Source organism: Enoplosus armatus, chromosome 12, assembly GCF_043641665.1.
Source record: "Enoplosus armatus isolate fEnoArm2 chromosome 12, fEnoArm2.hap1, whole genome shotgun sequence".
Classification (NCBI taxonomy): domain Eukaryota; kingdom Metazoa; phylum Chordata; class Actinopteri; order Centrarchiformes; family Enoplosidae; genus Enoplosus; species Enoplosus armatus.
Genome location: NC_092191.1, coordinates 21,072,417 through 21,095,011, shown reverse-complemented (window position 1 = coordinate 21,095,011; position 22,595 = coordinate 21,072,417). Strand labels below are relative to the sequence as shown.

General features: G+C 45.6%; 2 protein-coding genes across 4 annotated transcripts in view; one reads left to right on the top strand and one right to left on the bottom strand.

The window, feature by feature from the left end:
* rims1a (regulating synaptic membrane exocytosis 1a) overlaps positions 1–10,268 on the bottom strand; it is a 77,382-nt gene extending 67,114 nt beyond the window's left edge. For all 3 annotated transcript variants that reach the window (XM_070915641.1, XM_070915642.1, XM_070915643.1), the window contains exons 1-2: positions 10,108–10,268; positions 6,289–6,363 (exon numbers count right to left, since the gene is read on the bottom strand). In XM_070915641.1, the coding sequence (XP_070771742.1) occupies positions 6,289–6,363; positions 10,108–10,268 (236 nt within the window). The remainder of the gene's footprint in view (positions 1–6,288; positions 6,364–10,107) is intronic.
* A 4,795-nt stretch (positions 10,269–15,063) lies between these two features.
* Positions 15,064–19,927, top strand: asrgl1 (asparaginase and isoaspartyl peptidase 1). The gene is made up of 6 exons (XM_070916430.1): positions 15,064–15,250; positions 15,836–15,978; positions 16,295–16,449; positions 17,045–17,166; positions 19,247–19,357; positions 19,498–19,927. Exons 1-6 carry the CDS (start codon positions 15,064–15,066, stop codon positions 19,710–19,712), a joined length of 933 nt encoding a protein of 310 aa, XP_070772531.1. The 3' UTR covers positions 19,713–19,927.
* Positions 19,928–22,595: the final 2,668 nt, after the last annotated feature.

The window sequence follows — 22,595 nt, the reverse complement described above, 5'->3', positions numbered from 1 at the left end:
AAATAAAAATATAAAAAGATAGATAGAACAAAAGATAAAGATAAGGAGAAAGAAATAGAGAGAGAGAGAGAGAGAGAGAGAGAGAGAGAGAGAGAGAGGAGGGACAGATGGAGAGAGCACCAGAGCCAACAGCAGAGCTAAGTGGGTAGTGTGCTCCCCAGACAGCGCTCCATATGGCCTGGCAACGCCATACACAGCCAGGCAGCACAAACACACACACACACACACACACACACACACACATACACACAGCATGTATACACACGGACCCACACACAGCATGGTATACGCACACGGATATACCCAAATTCTCCCCTGCACAAACAACCAAATTCACACACATAGAATGTCGCCATGTACCCACACAGAGCTCGGTCTGAGGGGGACGCAAAGGGGACGCCACCCCCCGACTCGTGAAAAACAATGACAAACGCATCCCGTTTTCTATATCGGTGTCCCCACTTTTTTAATCTCCTTTAAAGGTGCCAATTTACATCATTTGAGTCCTGATATTTATTGTAAAATCAAACACGCTGCATTGGGCTCGGTTAGGCGGAGACTCATCCGGCTTGAGAAGCTGCCGCGACACAAGTTGAAGAGGAGCGCTTTGTTTTGCCCGTGTACAGCTTTCGCGGGCAGGGCCGCTCCCTCCAGCCGCGCTCGCCGATGCACTATAAAGCACATCGATCATTTGTGTGATATTTGCGTGAAGACACGTCAAGAAATGGTTCAGTGTCTTTTGAACCGTTGCTCCCAACTGGCGTGTTGGTCCAGTACTGGCTTCCACTCAAATTCCATCAAAACGAAGAAGAAAAAAAAACGAAAGAGAGTATGGGCTTATTTTATCGGCCAATCAATGGATTACTTTCTCACGCAAACCGAGACAGGGGAATGCAGAACTGGGCAGCCGGACCTTGCCCAGTTATATCAAAAGAAGATGTAATCTCAGTTGATTTTCTTTTTTAGGTTTGGGTGCTTGAGTACAAATAGAGAAGTTCTTGCAAAGTGCTGTTGGGGAATAGCGTAGTCGGAAACTGCAGCGTGCTTCACACCAATGACACTCATTGCCTCTTAAAGGATAGCTTATTAGGTTTATCAGCTTGGGTGTTATTGTCGTAGCTGCGGTTATGGTTTTATCTATGATAAAAGCGTGCTCGCCAAGGTAACCGAGATCTGGGAACATGGCAACATTGCTACAACGAAATCCGAGGGTCCAGATGGGACAGCTAGCAAACAAGCAACTTAGCCAGAACATTAACTTACTCTCTCAAGCTCGAGCCACGAATCCCTTCGAGGAGAGACCGCTGGTGTTTGTATTATTTATTGCGTAAAGGCTGCAAAGTCACGCAAAAGTCCTTGGAGAGAGTTCAGGGAGTGTGGATGAAGCCAGGAAACTGGCTATGACGGCAGGCTTTTTGCCCTGCATTTGAGTGTGGTTCTGCTCGGAAACAGACGCGGTCGGTCAACACATCACAAGAACTAGCTCGTCTCAAGCATACTGAACCCTTAAACTGTAACGGATGTTTCCAACAGATAGCTTGGGTATTGATGCTCGCGTTCACCTTTAGCCGACCTGGGGGTTTGCTTAAAACCTGTATGGTCGTCTGAGTGCTCGTGTTTGTTCCATCAGACTTCAACACAACGTCCCCGTGTTCCCAAAGTTCACCACTTAACTTGGTGAGCACAGTGTTATTGCTACTATTCGGACGTATTTCTTTGAAAAATAAGACCTAAGATGAACGTAAACGACAGAAACGTGTAAAACATCTACATGCACCCTCTACACTGCGTGATCACGGAGTAGAAATTCACATTCGTTGTTGCGTTATGAGGAAAAAGGCAAGGCTTAACCTGTGTCTTATCCAGTAAAAGGTCTCAAACCTACAGAAATGTAACTGAGAGTGTGTCAAGTCCCTCCCCGGTCCCCTGCCGGAGTAGAGACTCATGGGAGGACCAGGATAACAGCCAATCCCTGAAGGAAGTGAGGAAATGACTCCTGGCCAATCCCAGGGGTCACCGAGGTTACTACGGGGCTGCTGGGCCATCGCCATGGTGCCCCGCCGTCAGGGGACACCTGGCCAATCACATTTAGTGATGTGAAGTGTAAACACCCTTGCACTGCAGCGCATCCATGTTGCCGTTACAGGAGCACGGGGTTTAGTGTGCAGACATGGGTGGTTGAAGGGAGGGCACTGGGGGGTGGAGCGAGGAGCGAGACACCCCATGCTTGTAAAAACTAAACAGTAACAGCCGAAATTTGAACACACCTGACCAGTCTGTCGTAGCGGTGCAAAAGGCGACGAAAACTCTAGAGAAGTTGATTTAATCTCAAGCGTTACATTTTGTCACCACAACATTTGTCGCATAGAATTTGTGAAGGGTCTATTATTGACGCAGTGTAATATGAAGATTGCACCGCCACGTTCATATAATTCTCTAATTACTTCGGTAACCTTTCCAAAAAAAGCAATTACTAAAGGTTTGCAGCGCGCATTGTTGCATGGAGTAAAACATCATCTCAACAGTTTGGGATTAAAGGAGTTCAACTCCATGCAACACTGGTAAATAAAAAAACACTGCATTTTTTTTATTTGCATAAGAACTTCAAGAGAACATACCAAGCGTTGAATGGCTAACACACGCGGGGTACTGCATGGGAAAAACGCTCATTTAAAATGTAACACAAGGCCATTAATAACACACATTGTGACGCAGTGATTTTATCGTTTGAAAGTCTCGCATATGGAGATTAACTACAGCTGAAGGATTACATGTTCCCCCTGCAGACTAAGAAACTACTACAACCCCTGTGCTTATTAAAAGTAAAAAAAAAAAAAAAAAAAAGAGAGGTGAACTAAAAAAAAAAAAAAAAAAAAAAAAGTACACAGTGGTCAAGTTTAAAACGAGCAATTTCCTCTTACAGTGCCTTCAGATTGCCAGCAGCTCAATCAACATCTCACCAGAAGTCCATTCTGTCTCCACTGAGCCGATCAACCTGACAAACGTTTGGCAGGGACTGACCGTCAGCCGCAGCCAGGTTTCCCTTCACCACTTTATCTCCCGCAGACGTTACAATAATTCTGCGAATCAACATTATGCCTTCATGAGAAATACACAATGCACGGTTGATGCCTGCCATCCAGGGTTTCCCCGAGCTCTTGATTTGTGATTGTGGGCTATATAAATAAAATTGACTTGGCTTGATAGTAAGAAACGTTTGATTGGCTGTATCAGGTTAGCCAACGCTAGCCTTACCTGGTCAGTAGATGACCGACTCTAACAAGCCTCAAACCTCACAAACGCCACGCTGGGCGCCGCGCAATCGCTGTTCTTCAGCTTGAATGTGCTGAAAGCGGCCAGTTCCGGCTTGAAACACGGCTCCTTGCGTGAATGAAGAACGTATCAGTCAAAAGATTCTTGGCTAAAAGTACTGACAAAGTATGAGGACAAAAGCTAACCAATGACAATAATAATAATAATAATAAACAGGCTAACTCCGGCTAATGTAATTTTATTTACATAGCGTGTCACAAATGTAAGCTCAACCGTCCTCCTGGTTTGGTTTGGTGTGGTTTGCATTAAAATCACTTTACAGTTACCGTTTAATGGCCCCCGACAGAAGGAATACTGTAATGTCGGGTAAATAATGTCAGGAACACGAACCCGGAAAGGCACAGATTGTATAATGTTATAAATGGGGGCCATATTGTGGGATTCCTCGGAGAAGCAGATGTGCTCCAGCTGACTTACTCAGTAATCCCACCTCACTCTCTGATCCAGCAACACACACACACACACACACACACACACACACACACACATACAGTGCACACAGATAGAGCATAAACAAGCTTTATCCTTTGATCATTGTGTGGCAGAAAAAAAGAAAGAAAGAAAAAAAAGAGAGACATTACTGGCTGCGGAAGTCACTGTGAACAGAAATAACATGGAAACTCGCATTTCAACGCGCAAATAAGCCAGCGGGGACGGAGATGCTCATATAACATCAAAGAGTGAAAACGGCCGGGTCTGTTTCAAGTAACGTTTGCAATTCAAGTCTGTATTAACAACCGCTGATCAAATAGCCAGACTTTACACACACACACACACACACACACACACACACACAGAGCGGTGAAGGACAGATGATCACTGAGCGGAGCCATAACAAAGAATCGCTACAGACCAGCCCATCAAGCATCCAATCCCCACTAATTGGGGACGAGATAGGAGGCGTTACTCCAGTGAAAGCTAACCTCCAACCGCCTCAGTATGGTGTGAGTTGGCAAGCTTGCGAAGGGGTAGAAGCGTTCCATGATGTGCAGATTTGCAGAAGAATACAGAAGGAAAGAGCTTTTTGAAGCAATTTCAACAATAACGTCAGTGTGAGTCAAAATCACGGGGGGGGTCTCCTCGACAACTTGATGACGTGACAGCGCTTATGCTACGGTCACCTGTGATCTATATTTCGACTTTGCTTCAGAGCAGTTTTTCCGTTTGATGCGTCAAATCGATGTTAAATACAGATTCTATCAGATTACGATTGTCGCCGCGATGGGCTAACAAGCCACCGCATTTTAACCTCTGTCATCAAGTGTTCCTTACTGCAATGCTGCTCGGACCTTGTAATTGACCTCTCTACTGAAAATTGTATACAGTCTTGTACCTTTGACTTTTTATCAGTCCAGTTTTAATGATTCAACTGGGGCTTGTCCCCTGCCACAGTCTGTTCAGAAAATGAATGGGTTTCTTCCTTTCACAACCCTGGGTGGCCAATATAGTCCCTCCTACTTTGCGACACTATTTGCCTGAAAGAGCCTATTAATGTATGCAAAGTGGGGGAAAGATTGCCGGGATGGATAACTTCACTGGTAAGCACACCTTTTGTGGGTATGAACACATTTAGCTGGCTGGAGGTGGTCTTTGGCCGAATCGTCTATTGTACTGCGTCTTTTGTTGATGGCTGCGTCGCTTCTGCGGCTAATCTCTGGAGCGATACTGTCAATGAAAGAATGAAGGCCCGTTTACGCAAATGGCGCGAAGCTCGAACCGGCGCCATTGACCAATTGCATAGCTTGTCTCGACCACGCTGACGGAACGGAGAGCCCAAGTAGCCAGATTACAAAACTGCTCCACAACATCTCTGGAATAAGCTTCATCGTCTGGTCAGAGATAAATCCGGCTAGCTTGGAGAGGAAGCTGGGACTGACCATGGCTAGCATGCCCCCCCCAGCTGGCTGGCGTTTACCCAGCTCTCCTGCCACAGTAGTCTGCCGGCCCGGCACTGCGAGTTGTCGCAAGGATGTGCGGACGGACATCACTGCGCTAGATAAAAGTCGACTGAATAGGATGGATTAAAATATGTCCTAGGACCAGCGGAGTCAAATGATCGATAAGAATATTCCAGACTCATATGATAGAATATGACATATATTACGTAACCTCGGCTTTGCTGTGGGCAAATAGAACTGGTTGCTGATTAACTATGTTGGTCAATCTATATATATACATATATATATATATATCCTGTATATATCTATACAGGTGAGAAGAAGTTGAACTGAAGCATGTCACATGATGGAAGACATCCCTCCAGACGAGCAGCTTGGCAGGAGAGCTGAGCAAACTATGACACACCGGGAGTGTCTGTATCCAGCCTAAGCCAGCAATTCTACAGAGGAGGAGGAGGAGGAGGAGGACGACGACGACATCAGCTAGTCTCTAATGACTCAATAGGATCTGGACCAGACTTATCACACTGACCATGTCCATCTTTACAGCAGGAGCTATGTAGCTGCTGTCGGATAGATGACACGCAGCAACTGGGCTTCGAGTGTGCTTAACAGGACACAAAGTCACTCAGAGGGCAAAGGAGTGTGTGTGGCTTGCTCAAATGTATTTCCAGCGACACCAACCGAGGCACACTTCCTAAATATAACTCAAAACGTCTGAATGAGGCGGCGGTGCAATGCCACTCCACTCAGAGTATCATACAAATTGCATGATAATGGCTTGAGTCACACTTGTGAAAGATAGTCGCAAGAACACGGGTTCATCTCTTATACCGTTGACTCATCCAAGGTGTAAAATAGATTTCACAACAAGGCATGAATGCGTGGCAAGAGAACAAGGCCGCCAGCTCTTGTTTGGAGGTTTTGGGCGACTGGGGTGAGATGACGTTAAAATGACGCAAACGCGAATATTAACCCCCATTTTAAACTCTCCCTGTTCCATGTCGGCGGGGTGATATCGAGTCGGCCGGTTGAACAGCATCTCTTTGCCACTCACCGGACGTCGTTTTGCTGCGGAGGTTTTTTCTGCCCGACCAGGTTCACCGTTCTTGCTTGGATAGGCTTCTCTTCTCTGAAACACACAAAGTAGGGAAAACGCTGTTAGCACAGAACTTTCTTTGGTTCAAGATCACTTTGCTGCGCTTTTGTATTCCCATAACTCCCCATCAACGATAAACAATGGCCTGCTAATGGAAGTCAGCTAAAGACTCATAAGTTCGGTAGATTTTTTTTGGACAGGCTTGCCAGACAGTATAACGGTCTGAACCCTCTTTTATGTTCATAAGAGTTAAAATAAGGCTGAATATTAGCATCAGTCCGGACCGCAGTTCATTTTGTAATGCTGGCTTTTCCTACGAGTAACAGCTGGCTTTCAGATGTCAATCTTTGCCTTGTTATCCTCGTAAAACCTTGTGTTTTGAGGTCGTTTTAACCTAGTTGTTGTCCAGAGTTCTGCTTTAAAAGCGTAGCATCTTGCATTTTTAGCTGTCTCCGCACAGCTATTTAGGGATGCTCCAAATGCAAACTAAACCGGTAAGAATACTCTCATTGCAGTGTCGGAGGTACCTTTGGGGGCGACGACAGGCCTTACACAACAGTGACATGTTTTCCGATGCGTCCGACTGACACATTCGCAGTGCGATTCAAAAAGCATCTCTCATCCATAAACACGAACCGTGGCGGGCTCTGATCAGTCTGATCACAGAGGAAACGAGAGAGAGAGAGAGAGAGAGAGAGAGAGAAATCCCCGCCAACACCCACGCTGTCTAAAACAGAAGACATGTCTTTTCATCGTCAATACTGTGGGCACCCCTCTCATTGTGTGACACTTTTTGCACATTAGGAACGGTGATATCTCTTTTGTTCCTCATCCTTTGCCGTACTGACTAATAATACAACTAAAGTAAGTAGTGACCGAGGTAGATTTGACGTCCTCGGGTTCCACTGGTAAAAAGGACACTGCGTAACTTGCAGAAAGGACTGTCATCTTTAAAAGAAGTTTAGGTTCGGGCCATCACTGGAGTTTGGTGTCTGAATATTAAAGGAGCGTTTTTAGCCCCTTAACTACAAATCGCGCATGCTCATACGCAACATTTTCAAACGCTTGCTACACATTGTTAGATTTCTGGATGTGCTCTCCTGCCATTTCGGGCGTCCACTGAGTTCCGTTCACCTCCGTATGGTACGAAGACACTTTATTATTACACGGCAATGCGGCTGAAGTGCAGATTGATTGATTTCAGAGGTCTGCGCTGTGTTAGCGTATAGCGATAACGTTACTTAGGCAAACATGAAGGCATACTTCACTGTGATGGATTACACAGTTCCAGCCACTTTCAAGAGTTTGCTAATAGATTTTGAGAAAACGCATTCAGATTTCTAAAATATTGCAGATATCAGATAACCACATTGATGTTATTCAAACCACATTATGCATCATAGGTAGATCAGCACAACTCTTTAAAATAGAGAGTACAACACATACATGATCACAAAGCATTGCGAGGGCATCCAGGCTCGCTTGACTAAGATAAGCGAGGCTCAAAAAACGGATGCAAGCGTACGCGCAAACGCCACACACCTGCGTAACATCTTCCATCCACTCGAGCTTTTACAACGGATATGCAGTACACATGTGTACAGCACACGTTCCTACCTCCAGAGTGAGGGCAGTGACGATTTGAGGACACTTTAGTAAGGCTAATACCGGCATGGGGTTCCTGGTTCCGTCAGTTCGGCGCAGCAAAGAGGGCCGTCCCTCCTGCTAAACTGCCAATCGGTTCGATCACTCGCGCTTGGTCGTATCAATACAATGCACATACTTGAGCGTTTGTGACTATTGTTCTGTGTGTTTGCGAATTCTTATGAGGGCATGCTACTCCATCATTGACGCTTTGTCACATCGCTGTAGAGAGGAGCTTTACAGTGCTATGCTCCCGTTTATGTAACTGGGATTTAGGCTTTTAAAAGAAGTGTATCCATCTTTCTTTCTCTAAATGAAACATTTTCTTATCATATACCATGATAACAGGATGATAATTACTGACAGGACGTCATTGTTTACCCACAATGTATCTGCCATTACATCATTGCTGCTACGGCTGTGTACCTACAGGGAGGTATGCCTACATATACTGCCATCCTTTATATGCTTGAATAGCAAGGGTGGTGAGTATACCTTAAAATGCTCATAAGAGTAGTGTATTCTCTGCCTCTCTGCATTACAACCCACACTACTGCTAGTACACTCACCATGCATGTATTAGTCAACCAGTGCAGCTTTTCAGTGCAGGCCCGATTGTAAAAGACACACACACTGCTCTGCTATGGCAGTGTCCACCCAAACAGTGATGAGAGGGAACGGTGCTGAAGCCAGCATAGTTTAAGACGTGTGTATGTGCTGACAGCCGGCCTCATTTGCAGCCGCTACCGTACGACTGAATGACTGAATCCACGGCTTCTAGTACATTACTGAAAATGATGCATAGCCACTTAGAGCCGGGCTATATATTGGACATTTCCTTCTTTAGATGCAATGAATCGATCCTCCGCTCCAGTGCTGGGCTATCAGTCCGCGCAGAGGGCTTAAAATAGAACAGGGACGTAAAGCTTGAGGAGCGCCTCGCTTAGGTGGGTCGGTCTATCTTTTCTATCTGCCCAGCTATGCACGCAGCTCCACGCAGAAAAACGTGAGAAAGGCATCGTTTCAACTTGATGCATTTTCTGGTCCTGGAGGAAGAGGTGGTGGTGGTGGTGGGGGGGGGGGGGGTGGCGGGGGTGGATGTGGGTTCTGCACCCATTGCAGCGATAAATAAATCTGGAGGAGACTTTTCTCCGTGCACATATGGTGGTGGTAAAGAGGAGGAGGAGGAGGTGGAGGTGGTGGATGCACACACAGTGAATATAAGCCACTCCTGATTCAGAATGACATGACACAGGCACCTTTCTCTCCCCCTGTTATAGGCCTACTGGTTCTATAACAGCCTGTGTGATGTCTGTTGCAAGCGCACTGGCCTACATACAGTGCATACGGCTGGGGAAGGCTCAACCGCACCCCAGAGCTGAGAACAGCAGCTGTTGAGATGGATGCTGCACAGATAAAAGCCAACAGGGAGGGTTTTTTTTTTTTTTTTTTTTTAAACTTTTACTACTCTCAGTGCCGGGCTTCAGTGAGACTTCCTGCTGCATCCACAAATGAAATATTTCAGGTGAAGTCCAGATACTCGCCAGCAGACTCATGGCAATGCGAGGGAGAGTGATGGCAGACGAGAAAACTGTTGTTATTTATCGTCTGAGCGGAGTGTGATGCCGCTGATGATGGGGCATGGTGACACACCCCTTCATCCTCCCACCATCCTCTTCCTTCCTCCCTCCCGAGCAAGTTGCACCTGACCCACCGCCGCACTCACTGAGCCTCTCAGTGTGCTGTGAGACACTGCACACTGGACGTGAACCTGGTCCACACTGCCACCCCCACCCCCTCCCCTCCCCTCCTATGCATGTTTTCTCTTGCACACAGCTGTAGCCTATGTGGGCCTGTGACTTCTGTGTGGAGGGACCTGCATGATGTAGACACACACTCTCTCACACACACACACACACACACAGGCTACACACAGGCATGCATGGTCAGATACAGTGGAGTAATGCTGAAACATGTCATCTGTAAGAGAGAACAGAGGCGGATGGACTTCTTCAGAACGGAAATAGCCCAGGCCCAGTCTCTCTCTCACACACTCACACACTCTCTCTCTCTCACACACACACACACACTCACACACACACACACTATCTTTCTACTCTCTATCTCTCTTACTTTAACATGGCCTCCTCCTTCGCCTCCTCCTCCCGTTGCCGAGCCAGCACAGCCATGATGATCTTCCTCTCGTCCTCCGTCAGATGGCTCAGGTCCGGCTCCGGGATGGTCGGGGCGACGGGTGGGCGCGGGCCGCCCCGAGGGCCCACCGAGGCGAACATCTTCCCCACCACCACCACCTTCCCTCCCTGCTTCTCCTCCTCCTCCTCCTCCTCCTCCTCCTCTTCCTCCTCCTCCTCCTCCTCGCCTCGGTCGGGATCACGGATAGAAAACCCGCTGGCGGAGCCCACGGATCACGACATGGCCCACAGACAAAGCGGCGGTTGGAGCGACTGATGCGGAGTTCCCATGGCGGTGGCGGGGGGCACCCAGGGCGGCGGCGGCGGCGGCGGCAGCACGCAGTGTCGGTGCTAGCTCCGGTAGTGGTAGCAGCGGTGACGGTGGTGGTGGTGGTGGTGGTGGTAGCGCTTCGGCTCCCGGTTGCCGTTTTTCAGCCTCTCCGTCTCCCTCTTGCTGCTCCGCTGTCTTCTCCCCCCACCCCCCTCCCACCGCCCGCCCGCCCGCCTCTCCCCTCCGCCACCTCCGTTTTACGGGGAGCCCATATCTCCGGCGGTCGGTGGGGATGGTGACACACGGGAGGGGGATCTCGCTTTCCTTCCTTCAGGCCAGGCAGAGAGGTGGTGACGGTGGGGTGGGGGGTGGGGGTGGGGGGTCCCCTGAAGGCGGCTCAGGTCGCCGCTCGGTCCGGTGGGCTGGCTGTGTGACGAGGCGGCGGCGACTTCTTGTTTTCCAGCGCCGCCGCTGATGCTGATGCTGATGCTGCTGTCAGGGAGACGGAACCGTCAATGGGACCGCAGCCCCTCAAGCGCGTTCACCTCTCCTGCGGCGGGAGCGCGCAGCCCTCATTTGAGAATGGGGGGCTCCACTCGCCGTTAAGATGCGCGCTCACGCCAGCCTATAGCACACACAGGAAATAAAGGGTTCCTCAGGGGTGCATTGTGGGTGTTGTAGGACCATGAAAAATTGTTGGAATCATATTGGAAATGTGCCCCTGAAATGACGCTTTATGTCCCTGAAGAGATAGACAGCAGCATGGGGGGATTATAGCCTATAGCCTAAAGGTAGGACTGGTTTTATATTATTACGTTAAGGGCTTTTATGGGGCTTTTGCCCTTTAAAATTGACCGAATAACGTGTAATAACATCACTTAATTCAAAGGGCCTTACTTTTTCAATTAAGGTGCAAATTTCAGGGGTTCACTCGGCAATTGGGGTTTATTGAATGCATTAAAGGGGTTTTAATCTTAGTCTTAATCTGCCCTGGATTAAGGTGTTTTTAAGGTGTATGAATCTATGCCACAATTGTATTTCCACCTTAACTGAAAAAGGCCCTTTCAAGTTACAAATGAAGGGGTGACTTTCGTGTGATTTTTTTTTCCCCCTTAGATTATCCTCTAATTATGCCCTCACACTCCCATTAAAGCCGCATTTAGGTTATTATTGATGAGTTACAACCACCTCAGCATTCATGGGTAAATTACTGGAATTGTAAGATTAAAAAAGAATAAGGGATTCAGTTTCGTAGCCTGCCCATGTTCTTCTGCTGCAGTTTGATGGTAACTAAATTGGGTCTGCGCAAAAACAAGCAAAGGGAAAAAACAAACAAACAAACAAACAGTCTGGAGTCATATGCCCCAACCAGTATGTGTCTGTTTTTTTTTTTTTTTTGCAAACAACTAAAAAGTAAATATGCGGTCAAAAGGGTATAAAGCCACAAAGAGAAATGGATGAAAACGCTTCAAAAATAGACCCCTGAACAGGAAACGCAGGCCCATGTTTGGTACGTGATGGATAACAAAATTATGTAAGTAATATATGAGAAATTGTGAATGCAATTGTGAAGAACCATTTTCTAGTGCTGTATGAAACCCTTCACAGTAAGAGTGTTTGCACTCTCCTCCTCCTCCTCCTCCTCCTCTCACCCACCAATCATTGCGTGTTAGAATGACGCGCATCCCCCTTTTTTTTTTTCTCCTTCAACCCACCCCCCCTCCCCTCTCTCTCTCTCTCTCTCTCTCTCCCTCTCTCCCTCCACTCCTTCCTTCTGTCCTTCCTCCTTATCCATCCTCCCAGCTTCCACCACTCACACACACACACACACACACACACACACTCACACATACTACTTCCTCATGCTGAAAAAGAATCTGAAGGGAGCCTAAGGTTTACCACAGAGCCATGCACATGTATGGCTATAGGCTGACATTTACAGTATGTCAGCGTTCAACATTTTTAATTCGGTTGTGTGGTCTTTGAGGGGGGGTTCCCAAACATTACTATTCAGATACACGGCAATATGCCACAGCGGAGCGGTGTAAATCACACAAACTGTATAAGACGCGGTGATTTACTGCATCACATTAACCTACATTTGGAAACAACATGTACTTTACTGGACTATTTTTAGCCTCAGATCCAGATTTTGTAAAAAAAACAACAAAAAAAAAAAAAAACTGGTATCTGAACTACCGAAGCTTCATTGTAGACCATGATTTGGTTTAGAAATGTACTCCTTTTTTTCATACAGCTAATAGGACCCTGTGCCAAAATTAAACCATGCCACATTTTTCTGGAACCCCCTCAAGGGACCCCACAGATCATACACACTGTGTTGTAAAACCAGTTGAGTCGAGGTCAGACTGCATCGCTGTGAGTTCACAGTGGAATGTAAAATCAGCTTGTGAAGCTCCATTTGTATTTCAGCACCATGGCCAGCTCACTGAGCAGCGGGGCTGTACTTAAATGCACCGAGAGGGGGGAAATGTACTGAGACGAGCAGTAGCTGCAAGTCTGGAGCCAGTAGCATGTTGGGACTCGGGAGAACAGGCATCAAGAGAAAAGAAAACCCTGGCTTAGCCCAAACCCTTCGTCGTCATCGTCGTCATCATCATCATCATCATCTTATAATACGCCCAAAGCAAAGAACAATTTGCTGAGCATCACCGCAGGCATGCAACAATGCATTCTTGCTCGACTTGCTCAACAGCTCTGACTCAGCCTAAAGGAGGCGCCTATTTAGGGCAGTGATGCCCAGGGAGAAAGACCAACGAGTTTACACATCCAACCACAACGGTCTCATTTGACTGAGTAACTTTTCTTTCAGGCGGCTCACTTTTCAAGAGGGCATAGGACAGTTCCCTCCCACGACGCTGCAGCACCAGCAGAGGCAAAGAAGATGGAAATGGTCCACCACAACATTTGCTGAAATAAATGACCGTGCACGTGACAGAGTTTGCTGGTCCCACAGAGGCTCATGCCATGTGGACCATGCAGGTAGACTATGATGTGTTCAGATACAACAAGGCCCACTCAAATCAAGGGTTGTTTGATATCTGATAAATGAGGCGGTTGTCACAGTAATCTATGAACTACATTAGGCCTGCTTTTCAAAACAAATAGCTACACTATTAAAAGGGGAGTTGCCATGTTTGCATGTTTCCATGATTCCATCTCCCTCAGGGTGTAGTTGGAATAGTTTAATCACACCTGCTGGGTTAGGGGTTGGGTTAGGATTACACTGTTACCTGCAGTCACAGTACAGCCAGACTTTCTTTACCAAATTATTAACTGGTTGCTTGCATGTAATGTTTACTTTTCAGTCTACAATGTTCTCGGCTGTTTGCACTAGATTGGCATTGGTTGCATCAAGCAACCCAAAACAAAAACGGAAGTAAGGCTATTTTGACTTCACAATAAAAAAAAATTAAAAAAACAGTAAGCCTATATTGAAGCTTGTATGTAAATGGTCTAAGAAAGCATTCTATTACTACCACTACTACTATGACCAATAATAAGATAACAACCATACTAATTATAATTATGACAATCTTAAATCACGTTGTAGTAAAATGTTTGACGTATTCCTTTAATTGATTTTTCCATTTGCAAAAAAAAAACATTAATGTTGACATTCCTCAAGTAAAAGCCACTATATTAAACTTAAAATGAGTCTACAAAGGGAAAATATAGAGGGAAAAAAAAAAAAAAAACATTTTAGCAATTAGCATATGACGACATAGGCTACTAAAGGTTACATGCAGCCTAATGTATGTTAGCGAGAAATATATTTTAATTTGAAATTGAGATGGTCAGATCCCGGAAGTGCTGCTGCTCCCCCCTGAGCTTCACGACTGCTGAAGTATAAAGCCCTCAATAACTTGATAGCCCCCCCTAAGAACGTCAGCGTCCTGCGAGGCTGCATGCAAACCGGTCAAGCTCCAGGGTGAGTAGGCGGCGCTGAGAATGTAGCAAACCGTCGGCGGCTCACACGCAGCCCCGGGTCGGTTGCGGGCACTCTGCGGCGTTAGCTCGCTGACCCAGCTAGCTTTCCCTGGCGCGGCTCGCCGGGCGGCTCTCCCGCAGTGTATCTGCCGACATACCCTGCGAACATGGCCACCTTTCTGTCTCTCGACACAAAACGTTTGAATTTGCGAGCTTGGCGCCGTGCGCGAGAATACTACAAGTTACGCTTCCATTCAAACAGCGGCAGTAAATCCTCTGCGGTGACGCATTTTCGAAACAGTGCGTTCGTCTCACCCTAACCCTGTTTTGCGGTCACCCAGACAAACATTTGGCTATAAACGTAATGCAATTCAGTGTTGAATTCGTGTAGTTTGGAAGCGGTTCATGTCTATGGCTTTATTGGCTGTATTTTATCCACCGCACAATCTTGTAAAGCCCCACGGAAGTGATTACAGAACAACCAATACCTGGGTTGTTTATCCGAGTATTACATTCAGTAATGGCAGAAGGTGTATTCTGTGTTTTTTTTTTTTTTTTCTATTATTCATATACATATAATGCATCAAAACATTAAAAGGGGAATACTGAATAAAATGCTGGACGCCATCTTAGTGGACAAACTTAGTGTCTTCCCCAACCCTCAGGTGATATGACATGTTGCCAGTGGTGGTGGTCCATGGAGGGGCGGGTCAAGTCCCAAGGGAGCGGGCGGAAAAGTCCACTTCGGGGGTGTGCTCGGCAGCCCGAGCGGGGTACGTCGTCCTCCGGGGAGGGGGCAGCAGCGTGGACGCCGTGGTAGAGGCTGTGACCCAGCTGGAGAATGACCCCTCCTTCAATGCAGGTGATGGAAACACACACACACACACACACAATCACACACACTACTGTATGTTCCTCCATCTGGTGTACATGTTGTAATCCACATATCCTACTCTGCACATGTTTTATACATGTGTAATGTATATGAACACATTTGTTGTTGTATGAACCTGCTCCATCTAATGGGTTATATGTTTCATACATCCTTAATGTTTCTTAACACATTTCTTACCATATTTATTTTTTAATCTTTTCATGCATTGCAACGTATATGTTATTATAGTCCATATTTTCGCTCGTTCATTTGTCTTAGACTCAGTAGGACATGCTGTAATTCCTTTTTTGTTGTACTTTTGATATCCACATTTCACTATGACGTCCCTGAAAGCGTGGAGTTGTTTGCTGCATTATTAATAATACCTTCCATCTGCAAAGCGCTTGTTTCTAGCTCTTTTACTTTGGGTGTGACAACGAACACAATGAATTAGCCGTTCACGTTTTAAGGAGTTACGCCGCTGTGGTAAAGGCCTGGGAATTCGACTCTGAAAATGATTCCTTGTCCCCAGAGGCAAGACTCCATCAGATCATTTCTCAAATCGCATTGCAGGGTGTGGGTCCGTGCTGAACGTCAAAGGAGAGGTGGAGATGGACGCCATCGTGATGGACGGGGAAACACTGGGTAGCGGTGCCGTGTCCGCTGTGCGCAACATAGCCAACCCCATCCAGCTGGCAAGACTGGTCATGGACAAGGTGCGTGCATTTGAATATGGGATGGTTACGGCACAAAAATGTAGCATTATGATGTTGACAAACTTCTCATTTGTCTCCTGCGTATACTGAACAAATGTAGTTATTCATCCATGTACTGCAGAATTAAGGATTTATAAGAACCAAAATAAGATGCAACGTATCTTGTTAAAAAAACAAGGTAGGAGCCGTCGTTATGGCCGCAATCTAGTTTGCAAAGTGTCCTGAAAATACACTCACATGCTTTCCGAGTGCAAATATGTTCTGTAACAGTTTATGGATGCGTTTTCGTAGACGTGAACTTCCATCTCTGTTTCAGACCAGTCACGCGTGTCTGACAGCAGAGGGTGCCAGTCAGTTCGCCCGGTCCTTGTGTGTCCCCGAGGTGCCCCAGGGGTCCCTCATCACGGAGTACTCCCGCACGCGCTGGGAAAAGAACCTGGCACCTGATGCCAACCCTGTGGAGTGCCAAATGTGAGACATCGATTTAAGCTTATTAGCATTTGGTCCTGGAATACCACGTTCCATTAGACACGAGTCCCTGCAGAAGGACTGCTTTCTGAAAGCAGCTTTGTTGCTCGATTAGCTGGATGAAAAGCCCCCACAGTTTTCTCCACGACATAACCAAATACGCTACATCCTTGTTGCGGTATTTTCTCCTCCTAAAGGAGAACCTGTAAAGATTAACATAAAAAGTGAGTAACATTTGGAACACACTGAGCACACGAATCAACAATGGCATATTGGATTAAGTTTGAGAAGCTTCTATGGATGTTTGGACAGGTTTTTTTTTTTTTGCTGTGACTCTGGGTCATCATAGGAATTCATTGTTACTGCTGTGAGTCCCCGCTGACTCCAGCTGCATTCTTCACGAAAGAGCCAACTTTTTTAAGCCTACAAGCAGTGAGGAGCTGATCCTCAAAAGAAAGATGCCTTTAACCCTTAACCTAGTTTTAGCTTGTTCGAACGTGGTAAGCAGGTTACTGCATAAACTGGTCATACCTTTTTAGTGGTCTTGAGAATGACATGAGGTAATAATTCTGCTGTTCCTGTATGTTTTGTTGTGTAGGGGGAAGATGGGCACGGTTGGAGCAGTGGCAGTAGATAGTAAGGGCAACGTGGCCTGCGCGACCTCCACTGGAGGGATGCTGAACAAGATGGAGGGACGAGTGGGCGACACGCCCTGCATAGGTCAGTCCTATTATGTGCCTTTTTTTTTTTTGTGAAGTTTTTGTTCAATAATGCTCAAAATCACAGCACCCCCACCAAGTACAGGGACGCTCATCCACCCGCTCAGTCTGTCTTAAGTTATTGGAGCGCTCTGCTCAGGGCTGCTCTTCAGGTTGTTGGAGGTTGTTCAGTTTGTGTCGCAGAAAGCGCTTTTTTCGGTTGTGAAGGAGAGTTACTTGGTTTCTTGATGGACAGATGGCTGTACTTGTTGCTGAAGTAATTGCTGACTAGCGCTATCTGTAGCTGCCGTTAGCTGAGTGAGCCGCGCTGCTAGCCGTCCTGTTAACGGCCTGTTTCAGAGGATAAACTGAGGGGCTGCGCAAAGGGGCCATCATGAGATAAATAAGAATCTTTTGTAACTGTGAATCATGCAAAGCTACTCTAGTGGAGTCCCAGAATCAAAATATAGAGCCGCAATGAGAATAATACGGGACCTTTTTAAAGTATTTCTTTTCATACGGTTCCCACAAGGTGTGTGGACCTGCCCAATGCTGGGTCAGCGTTCACACTAATTTCAGTCTGACTCATTGTTCCTTTGACCTTTTATCAGTAGAAGTAGTGAGTGAACAAAGTCTGCTTGGTTAATAGTTGACTATGGGATTTGTGTTTGCTAACAACACACAGTTCAATGCTGTCACATGCTGCAACTTTGTAGAGAACGAAATGCAGAGTTCTTTTGGATCTTGCCAAAAGGGCCTCCAATTGACATCCGGTGTAACACTGACCCATTCGTATTCATTACGTCAGAGCCACAGCACGGACTGGCTTATACTAATAACCTAATGCAGGCTGAGTAATGTGCCAGGAAGTGTCACTGGAGAAGATAAGTATGCATCGGTGTGACAGTGAATCATCCCAGACTTGTTTTATACAGAGGTTCGGTAAACAGCAGAGAGTGGGGTTTGGCCGCCTCGGCCCCCCATCTAATCTGTCTGATTAGACTGCCAGGAGTCAGTTGCCGAGTTACAGCCTCACCCTCTGGAGCAGAGGTCTGAGTTCAACCTCATGTTTTTCATTTTTATTTCATTTTTTTATTTTTATTTTTTTCGGTCCTTGTTAACAATTCTTTCATAATGAATACACACATAAATCACTAAATAACAAAAAGGCACGGAATTAAGATAACATTTAAAAGGAAAAATAAATCAATCAGTTAATCAATAATTAGATCAATAAATAAACAAAAAAAAACAAACAAACAAGTTGACCGAAAAGGCCAACCTACCCTTTTTACATAACTTATTCTAATAGGGAACCCTTTCGCTACTATATTTAAGTTACACAAAAACAAAACAAAAACACAAGTTCCAATACCCAACAATGATCATATCTCAGTTTCATATTTGTTGACCACCGTATTTTTCAACATTTTCTTGAATTTGCAAAGTGAAGTACACATTCGCAATTCCTTGTTCCAACTATAACCTCAAAGGCATTCTGGTAAAAAGACGCGCCAGTGAAAGTTCAAATTCACAATGAAAATCGGTCATCATTTTGATGAAAGGCACCGACTCACAGGACACCGAAACAAACGGCCATTCATTCATTTCTGAACCTTCTCCATGAGTCGTCTGTCGTGTGAACCTCAGTGTGCTGCAACTGCTGCCCCTCCTCCACCATAATGATACCATTGCCAACCACCATCAACATGGGAAATTAAGAGCTGAGATCAGAGCGTCAGTGAGGTGTCAAAGTCTGCGAATTTCAGGTGTAAAGGAGCAAAAGCATTACTCTCCCATCTAGTGAAATGGACGTGTAACTGCAGGGTCTGTCATAAAACTGTTAAAAATGTGACTCAGTTTACTCTATTCTTTACACTTCACATTCCTAACCAGAGTTTGGAAGGTGTCATTGTTACTGTATTGCCACACCCACCTGAAAGTACAAATAAAAAACCCCTAAAACAAGTGAATTTAACTATGCCCATCAAAAATGAATACAAATCGTGATTATTATTTTTTTTCTGTCTCATTTGAAATAACTTGTAAAGGGCAGCAGGATCATATGATGTTTTGTGTGTGTGTGTGTGTGTGTGTGTGAGGGTGTGGAGGTTATGCTGACAACAGGATGGGAGCAGTGTCAACTACAGGCCATGGAGAAGCCATCATGAAGGTTACTCTAGCCAGACTCATCCTGTTCCACATGGAGCAAGGTAAAACACACACACACACACTCGCAGCGTGTTGTCGATGGGACACAGAAAAGTAAAGTGAATAGCTTTAATCTCTGACATCTCGGCGAACACTTCCTCCTGATCTATTACCTTCTTTCTTCCTCTTCCTCTGGTCTCAGGTCTGTCAGCAGAGGCAGCCAGTGATTTAGGCCTGGCCTACATGAAGTCCAGAGTAAGCGGGCAGGGTGGGGTGGTGACAGTGGACCCCCAGGGCCACTGGGCCGCTTGCTTCTCCAGCCTGCAGATGGCCTGGGCTGCAGCCCAGAAAGATACCCTGCACTACGGCCTGTACACTGGAGAGCACATCACAGAGAGCATCGATGACCCCCGCTGACAGAAAACACAATATTAATATTTTTTATGCTGAGCTTTTACACTCAGACTAGAAAGAAATTAAAACTACTTAATACTACTACAAAGTGTACTGTAAGCTTGAACCTGAGCCAGTATTTGTGACGTGCTGCTGATCGTGGTGTTGGTGATTGTCACTACTGAAGCTTTGTGTTGGGAGAACCCTGATTCTTGACAATAAATACCTTTAATCAGTGACCATCAAGAGCTCCACGCCTCATTTACCCAGACTGATGTGGTAAGCCCCGACTGTGATGCAATACCCTTTTGGATCCACTAGATGGTGATGTTTCGCTATAAATCAGCACACGCACTCTTTCTCTCAGCAAGCCCGTACTGTTTGAGGGGCTTGAGGTTGGTTTTGTCACAGCGTCTCCTGGTGTGACGGCCGCGACCACACATGGTAATAAAATTCCATTTCACACTCCCGATGGCTGCAGTGTCCACGTTGTGTCTACTGACCGACCCACACATAAGTGGGACTTGATAAGAACGTGGGCAAGACCAATTTAGGATTGTAGATTTTCAAAGCAGAAGGCGCACGGACTGACGCTTAAAGAGGCCATATTATGCTTCTTGGCATAAATCACCACACATTATGGATAAAGTGCAAGTTTACTAGACCAGAAATTTTAATCCAACAAAATCCGACTCTTTCTTCTCCTCACAAAATGCCCCATTTTCTAAGCATTCATTGGTTTTAGTTGTACAATTCTAATGGAGACATAGTTGTGTGTAAATGCGTGTAAAAAAACTCTCCCCATAGGATACATTTGTCTAACAAAACCTCCCATTTGAACGTAATTCTTGTAGCGGGGTATATATACGCTTCAGTTTTTTTATTGACGAGGCTTTCACATTACCTAGAAAAGAATACGTTGATTGGAACACCTTCGCAAAAAGACAGGAGTACCAGGTTCTTCTGGGTACCCGGATCAAGCAAGACTGACCCTGTACCCTGCACTATGCCCCGAATCTCGAGGAACACTTTACGCAGAACAACCAAAAAAAAACTGCCTTCGTTAGGGGAGTCCAGAAAACACACTCTGGACGACAACGACTCAAAGTATTCAACAGAAATATGTGCTTTCTCATCTGTTCTCGGGCCACTCAGTGAAATCTGAGCTGCAGTTCCCCTCCTCCCCCTCCTTCGTCCCTCCTATGCCGTGTTTGCATTCTCATGTATACGAAACACACATTTGCTTAGACGTGCAAACACTCTCTTAACTATGGCTCCCTTCGGTAATATACTGTATGTATAAACTATTTTCCTTGCAGATCACCTGCGTTGAGATTGACTTGTTTTCCAAAATTGACAGATTTTGATCTTCTACTGTCAGAGAAAGCAAAAAAGCTGCTGTAATGATATTTTTTCATCCCACTGCTGCTGATCAGATGGTGATCACTAATGCAGAGACTTTATCCCCCTTAATGCCTTTATCCCTGACCATCTTGCGTTTCATGCCTCATGTGTCTGTTGAAGTGTGTTTAAGCCTTGACTGCATGTGTTAACCTGATAGATTGACTAGAGGCTCATTCAATACCCAAAACACAAACTTTCCTTGACTTTTTTTTGACCCTCTCCTTCAAACCTGTGGCCGTTTTGTTAGTCTTCTAAGCCGGGAGATTTTTTTTTTTGATGTGGTGAGCAATAAACTATGCATTAGTTTGACATGCAGCAATGTGCCAGCAAAGGTAAGGAAGAAGGAAGAAGAAGACTGCTTGCAAGTAAACATGGATGTAAACAATGCAGGGTTTTAAACTTTGAAGAAAAATCAACTTTGCAAATGATTTATGAGGAAGGAAATGCACTCAAGACGTCAAGGATACAAACAATGTGATTTGGTGAGAAAGGCTGAATGTAAACATAACTTTTGTTTGCTTTCAGTGCACCTTCAAAGCCTTATATTCAGCTTCTACAGCAAGAGGAAAGGTCCTCTTGACAAGGATGACCCCTATCGCCAACACTTTTTGCACTTGACGTAGAGGCTTTGGCACAAGCCATAAGACGATAGTATGCAGGGAATTACGGTCAATACCACAGAACACAAAATAGCACTGTACACGGATGACATCATGTTATATGTTCGTAGTCCAGATATATGCCTTCCTTTTCTTTTAGATCTTCTTGACATATTTGGTACATATTCAAGGCTGTGAGCTCTATATACAAAACGCACGCTAGCCACATCCATGTGTGCCAAAAAGCAATCCAGTATTTGGGATCTAGTTGACACATTGTCCTGGTCACGTGTATAAAATAACTATCAATCTGTAAACAGGAAAATCACGGAGTACTGGCGTCAGGTCAGCATGCTAAAATGCGCACAATGACAGCGCTCGCATGCAAATGTTTAGCAGGTACATTAGTTTAGCGTGTTAGGATGCTATCATTTGCTAATTGATGCTAAACATAAAGTACAGCTGATGGCAATGCCGTCGGTTTTGCAGGCATTTGGTCATAAACGTGAGTACTGTGACAGCAAATAAGTATCTTTAAAGAGTACCTCAAAGTATAAGTGTACATTTTGACATGACGACGGCACTACAGGAAAGGTCAGGCGATCGCCAAAGTTATTGCAAATCGTTCAAATTCCGATTTCATTCCAATGTATCCAGTTGTCGTTGAGGTATTTCAGTCTTGACCAAAGTGGTGGACCGACTGACAGGCCAACTGACCAATATCGGCATCCCTAGAGCCACAGCGATAGCAAGGCTAAAAACAGGGACCTGGAGTAGCCAAAAACAAGCAAACATGGAGGTAGCTAGCAAGATGTTTAGGCTGTATATACATTACTCAGTCGTGAGCACCGTGTGAACAGTAGTTTATTTGACATGTGATGATGATGACTTCTCGATCTGGTGT